The sequence below is a fragment of the Asparagus officinalis genome, unplaced genomic scaffold, assembly GCF_001876935.1.
Source record: "Asparagus officinalis unplaced genomic scaffold, Aspof.V1 AsparagusV1_Un404, whole genome shotgun sequence".
Lineage (NCBI taxonomy): Eukaryota > Viridiplantae > Streptophyta > Magnoliopsida > Asparagales > Asparagaceae > Asparagus > Asparagus officinalis.
Genome location: NW_017972669.1, coordinates 4,908 through 11,585, shown reverse-complemented (window position 1 = coordinate 11,585; position 6,678 = coordinate 4,908). Strand labels below are relative to the sequence as shown.

The following is a 6,678-nucleotide window of genomic DNA, read 5'->3' as shown; positions in this document are numbered from 1 at the left end:
GTAAATATGTTTTTTTTAATTTAAATTGAACATATAAAATAATAGATATAAAATAACTAATAGTATTACATAATTATTAATTGATACTATCAACTCATCAGTAGATTTGAAATAACTACAAGCATTACCTGGTTGACATAACTTTTGCTGTACCATTAATTGAAAGGCAATCCTGCGTGCACGACTGAAAAGTTTTATCCACCGCTGCAAGATTTTAGGAATGAAATGCTAATAACAAGATGTTATGATGTAGAATATTGTTAAAACTGAACGAAAACAACAAGATTGAACTAAAATAGCAACCCGGGTGAGAAAATAAAGTCAAGCAGTAACAAGTGGCAGAGAATAATATATCATAACGTTAGTTATTAAGATTAAACCAAGATGTCTCCCATAAAATATTTGTAATCTATAGTTTAGTGTTGAGTCAGTGTTAAATTCTTATCAATCAAACTTAGGAGAAACCCCTAAAGCCTAAGGATGAGAAAGGTAGGGTTGGAAAATAAAGGAAAGATATTCAACACAAACATTTATAGAGCTTATTTATAGAGGAAAATGGTGCTTCTCATGTGACATATGATTGTTGTTTCTTTGCATGCTCCCCGAAATCGATAGACATGGTTTAATTCTCAATACAAACAACTTGACTGAATAATATAAACACATATTGCCTTAACTGGCCTATTTGAATTATAATATGATGATAAATATGCTAACAGCTGTCGACATACATATTTATTTATAGTTCTCCAAACTAAAGTGTCAATTACTCCTTATTTTAAAAGTGTTTGTCCCAGGCTTCTTTCAAGTCATATGTTTGATTGCTTGTGTAGATGCATGTAAATGCTGATACCGCGAGGTGACCAGTCCAAATAGAGGACAAAAATGGCCAACGAAACATAATAAGTGATAACAACATGAAATCATAGAGCAAGAAATGCTGACCATTACAAACTCAACGAATGCAATGCGAGTTTTATGCTGATAGTCCCGAGCATTCTCATGCGATAGACCTATCAAAAGAGAGCATTTTAGTATACATCCTTCCATGAAACATAACTTCTTCATATTAACTAATGCATAACCATCAACAAAATAACCATCGTAACAACAAACCTCTCCACATATGATCCAAAAAAGAGTCTCAGCTCTTCCTGAGTAATCTACATAAGGTGAATTCTGAAAGGTAAATAAAGTGGTAGAGAATAAAAAGGTTCCCCAATATAGAAATCATGAGCCAAAATTACCTTCTTGTCAATGTTTGTACAGTAGACAGTTCTTGCACACTAGCCTTAACTATTAATTTTTATTGGTTTTGTTAGTTTCGAAAGGTTACTGTAATGCTTCTACTTAAAGATCTGTTGTCTATTGCATGTCTTATGTAGGCTGGTAAATGTGTTAATTTGTATATTGTAAGGATCTCCATTCAATATTTATTATTACTGAGAAAAATCATTTAGCTTTCATGAAACTGAGTTTAATACAATATTGAGACTATCTGTGCATATGCCAGAGCAACATATATACACACAGTATTGTGTGTAATCTGCTGGCAGATACACAGCAGATACACACAACATGTGTATCTGCTGTGTATCTGCAATAGATACAACACAATACTGTGTGTTATCTGTCCTGCAGTAGATAAACACAGTATTGTGTGTATCTGCTGCAGATACACAACTTTTGTGATGTGACATGAGACGCTTCCCGCCTTTGGTGCTTTAACACCTACAAGTTTGCAGGTTAAGTTAATTTTTAATGTTTTAATATTATTAAACAATTTTAATTATGATTTACCTTCCCTTTCTCGCTTAAATATATCTTCTGCAGATGTAAAAGTTTGCTGAGTTACTTGAGATGTTGTATTTACTTGTTTTGACCGGCGAATATCATTTTTATCCCTTCTTTTAATATTTTGGTGCCATCCTACATCTCCGCCTGGAAAGAGTAAAGGATACTGTAAAGGATCATAACAACCAAAATAGTGCTTAACTTGATGATTCTTGCCAGAGTGTGAATGGACAACTATTTCTCTCTCATACGGAACATTATCATTATTTCCCTCTACCCAGACAGCTGCAACCTGATCCACTGTTGGCGAGTTGTAAACACGTTGATCTACTGCAGCATCTCTATTTATAATGATCTTGAAGTCTTCAAGAGATGGAAAATCATTTAGTTTCCGCAGAAATTTTGCATATGGGTTTCCTTCTAATATATCCATCAATCTTTTAGTTGTAGTCGTACTCATGTTTGCATTATCTAATATTCCCATTCGATTTTGCAACTCATTCTCCGTATCGTAAAAGTAAAGTTGAAAGTAGGAAGGCTTATTTTCTTCTGGAATAAGAGAGGGGAGATTATGATATATTTGTCCTTGTGCTCTAAATGTGAAAATACCCTTTCTGTTTGATGCAAGTTCTCTATCAAACCTTGCCCCAAATGATGTGAATGAGAAAATGCTATTATACTTTCTGGTTTGTCTTCGAAACTCAATTGCCTCTTGGGTTTGTACTGTATAAAGGGCATATAACTCGTCATTAACATTCACATCTGCTAGGTGGATTTCACCATTGTGACAACAGGATGTTGGTGGCTCATGTTCAAACTTTTTTGCTCCACAAAATGAACAAGACTTTGGAGTCCGTAGTTTATGTAATAAAGAACATACTGGTTCATGTGTAATTTGACCTAGAAAAAAATAATAGTTTTTAGTGTAGAAATTTGGTAAACTATACATACATCAGTAATCACAAATATCTTATATGCTAAGGTTAATTTTTTTTAAGTCATATAATAGTAATAATAATAATAAATATTTAAGTGTAGAAGAAGATAAATACAAGGAAATAGAGTTATCATCACTATGAACAAAATAAAGAGAAAAGAGAAGAAAGTTGCTTAACTAACCTGAATCAACGACAACTTTAGAAATGTTTTAAAAAAAAACAATGCAAATCCAACCAAGTAGGATATCTGCATTAATATGAAAAAATGTTAAATAATTTAATCTACACGTAATAGTGTATTACAAAACTTATATAATTACTCAGAGACAAAACATACATAATTATTCAGAGACAACATATATAATTAAAAAAAATGTTAAATTATTTACGTGAGAATTGCACAACAGGTTTTCAAAACATACATAATTACTCAAGGAACAGGTTTTCTCGAGTAATGGCTACAAAACATATTCATATCTTTAATCTATTGTTTATGCAATTGATATTAGATTGTTCAAAACATAATTAATATACCTAATACCTAATTTAGGGAAATAATCACAACCAAAATCACAAAAGAAAAAAAAATTTACTAAACTCTATCATTTGTGATTCTCCGATTCCAGAACGAAATCAAAGACAACCTCTATCTTTCTCATACCAGATTCCAAACCAAATCAAAGACACGGCGATGTAATTAATTCATAAGGTTTATTGTCTCTCAATTGCAGGGCCCCTGTTTATGATGGACCTGCATCTAATTTGGTACCAGGAAACAATCTGGAATCAATGGTTCATCAGCTGATGGATATGGGTGGTGGTAACTGGGACAAGGATACGGTTCAGCGAGCACTTCGTGCTGCTTACAATAATCCAGAGCGTGCTGTGGAATACTTATATTCTGTATGCACTATATTTTGTGGGGGATGCAGTTAGAAACTATTCATAAACTAATATCTCATATATGCATATCCTTATGCAGGGAATCCCTACATTAGGAGAAGCTGCTCAGGCTGAAGGGCCAAACACAACTGGGACAGCTGCTGAAGGCGATACTCTGTCTGTATTGCCAAATTCTGCACCTCTAGATATGTTTCCACAGGTCAGGTTTCTCCTAGCTTATAATCTTCAAACTACCTCACCCAGATGTATCTCATAACGGAATTCTCTCCAGGGAGCTCCCAGTGTGGGTGGAGGTGCTAGTGGTGGGTCTCTTGATTTCCTTAGAAATAATTAACAGGTACCCCATTCCATTGCTACAACTTGCTTCTCTGGGTCTTTTGATTTCCTAGAAATAATAAACGTACTGTTGACGGTAAAAATTCATTGTCTAGAGTATTCATATGAACAGGTTTATATGTTAGCCTAACTCCTGTTCCCATTGACATGAACAGACAGACTCGTCTAATCTGTTTAACATCACCAAAAGTTGTGTATCTGCAGCAGATACACACAATACTGTGTTTATCTACTGCAGACAGATACACACAGTATTGTGTGTATCTGCTGCAGATACACATCAGATACACACAACATGTGTATCTGCTGTGTATCTGCAGCAGATACACACAATACTGTGTGTATATATGTTGCTGCTGCATATGCACAGATAGTCTCAATATTGTATTAAACTCAGTTTCATGAAAGCTAAATGATTTTTCTCAGTAATAATAAATATTGAATGGAGATCCTACAATATACCAAATTAACAACATTTACCAGCCTACATAAGACATGCAATAGACAACAGAGTCTTAAGTAGAAGCATTACAGTAACCTTTCGAAACTAACAAAACCAATAAAAAGTAATAGTTAAGGCTAGTGTGCAAGAACTGTCTACTGTACAAACATTGACAAGAAGGTAATTTTGGCTCATGATTTCTATATTGGGGAAACCTTTTTATTCTCTACCACTTTATTTACCTTTCAGAATTCACCTTATGTAGATTACTCAGGAAGAGCTGAGACTCTTTTTTGGATCAATATGTGGAGAGGTTTGTTGTTACCGATGGTTATTTTGTTGATGGTTATGCATTAGTTAATATGAAGAAGTTATGTTTCATGGAAGGATGTATACTAAAATGCTCTCTTTTGATAGGTCTATCGCATGAGAATGCTCGGGGACTATCAGCATAAAACTCGCATTGCATTCGTTGAGTTTGTAATGGTCAGCATTTCTTGCTCTATGATTTCAATGTTGTTATTCACTTATTATGTTTCGTTGGCCATTTTTGTCCTCTATTTGGACTGGTCACCTCGCGGTATCAGCATTTACATGCATCTACACAAGCAATCAAACATATGACTTGAAAGAAGCCTGGGACCAAACACTTTTAAAATAAGGAGGTAAATTGACACTTTAGTTTGGAGAACTATAAATAAATATGTATGTCGACAGCTGTTAGCATATTTATCATCATAGTTATAATTCAAATAGGCCAGTTAAGGCAATATGTGTTTATATTTATTCAGTCAAGTTGTTTGTATTGAGAATTAAACCATGTCTATCGATTTGCGGGGAGCATGCAAAGAAACAACAATCATATGTCACATGAGAAGCAACCATTTTCCTCTATAAATAAGAGCCTCTATAAATGTTTGTGTTGAATATCTTTCCCTTTATTTTCCAACCCTACCTTTCTCATCCTTAGGCTTTAGGGGTTTTCTCCTAAGTTTGATTGATAAAGAATTTAACACTGACTCAACACTAAACTATAGGATTACAAATCATTTTATGGGAGACATCTTGGTTTAATCTTAATAACTAACGTTATGATATATTATTACTCTGCCACTTGGTTACTGCTTGACTTTATTTTCTCACCAGGGTTTGCTATTTTCAGTTCAATCCTTGTTGTTTCGTTCAGTTTTAACAATATTCTACATCACAACATCTTGTCTATTAGACATTTCATTCCTAAAATCTTGCAGCGCTGGATAAAACATTTTCAGTCGTGCAAGCAGGATTGCCTTTCAATTAATGCGTACAGCAAAAGTTATGTCAACCAGGTAATGCTTGTAGTTATTTCAAATCTTACTGATGAGTTGATAGTATCAATTAATAATTATGTAATACTATTAGTTATTTTATATCTAATTATTTTATATGTTCAATTTAAATTAAAAAAAACATATTTACCCACCTTCTGAGCTTGAATATGAAACACAATAACAAGAAATCAATTCCCAAACAAATATAAGATACAAAAAATGTTATAAATGGAAAACAGAAGTAATTTAGGAAATAAATCAAAATCAAAATCAAAATCTGAAAATTTAAAGAACTAAAATCAACTGAACTTACTTTCTAATGTCGATCCAGCTGCTGTTGGAATATTTAAACCCCTCTCGCTTGAATCTGGAGGGAATCGGAAATTAGTGTAAATTTTAGAAGAAAATTAAAGGACTGAAGAAGTAGAGGTTAAATTTAGATATAGGGTTTTGTATAAAGGAGTTAAGATGAAGAAAAAAATACCTTACTGAATCCCCAATTGCAGAAATATTTGGAGATGAATGCGGAAATTCGGAATAAATACTAATCTGTGCATATTTCTCTAACGCTTCGGCTTCGACGGATAAGTGAATCGAACGAATAAACGACATCTTTGCAAATTCCGGTAACGGTTCGGCTTCGTAGGAGAAGGGTAATGGATGATCTCTTTGACTTCGGCGACGAGGAAGGCGTAACGGAGGAGAAAATTCCAGAAGCTGAAGGCGAGGCGACGATGAAGGAGTAACGGAGGCGAAAATTCCAGAACCTGAAGGCGAATTTAAAGTGACGAAATTATATAAGGGAGAAATTGGGTATATTTATGATGGTTGAAGGTTAATTTTGGGATGGGAAAGTTTTTCAGGAACTGGCTCTTTTAAAGGGGTAATAGATTTGTCTGCTTGAAAAAACTATCTATTCAAGTAACTAATCTATGATCTTACACCAAAATTTCAA

General features: G+C 33.8%; 1 protein-coding gene and 1 long non-coding RNA gene across 2 annotated transcripts; both read left to right on the top strand.

The window, feature by feature from the left end:
- Nucleotides 1–3,487: 3,487 nt before the first annotated feature.
- LOC109827734 (ubiquitin receptor RAD23b-like) lies at nucleotides 3,488–3,975 on the top strand. Its single transcript, XM_020394750.1, has 3 exons — nucleotides 3,488–3,635; nucleotides 3,715–3,834; nucleotides 3,907–3,975. Exons 1-3 carry the CDS (start codon nucleotides 3,522–3,524, stop codon nucleotides 3,967–3,969), a joined length of 297 nt encoding a protein of 98 aa, XP_020250339.1. The 5' UTR covers nucleotides 3,488–3,521; the 3' UTR covers nucleotides 3,970–3,975.
- Nucleotides 3,976–4,553: 578 nt separating this feature from the next.
- LOC109827733 lies at nucleotides 4,554–4,920 on the top strand. Its single transcript, XR_002243495.1, has 3 exons — nucleotides 4,554–4,593; nucleotides 4,679–4,726; nucleotides 4,831–4,920. It is a non-coding gene; the product is annotated as an uncharacterized LOC109827733 (long non-coding RNA).
- The last annotated feature ends 1,758 nt before the right edge of the window (nucleotides 4,921–6,678 follow it).

What these genes read in the sequence shown, in the direction of transcription:
- LOC109827734 (XM_020394750.1), top strand. Translation starts at nt 3,522, where the DNA reads ATGGTTCATCAGCTGATGGATATGGGTGGTGGTAACTGGGACAAGGAT. An exon ending in CTGTGGAATACTTATATTCT is followed by an intron (nt 3,636 to 3,714) that starts GTATGCACTATA and finishes ATCCTTATGCAG; the next exon opens with GGAATCCCTACATTAGGAGA. An exon ending in CTCTAGATATGTTTCCACAG is followed by an intron (nt 3,835 to 3,906) that starts GTCAGGTTTCTC and finishes AATTCTCTCCAG; the next exon opens with GGAGCTCCCAGTGTGGGTGG.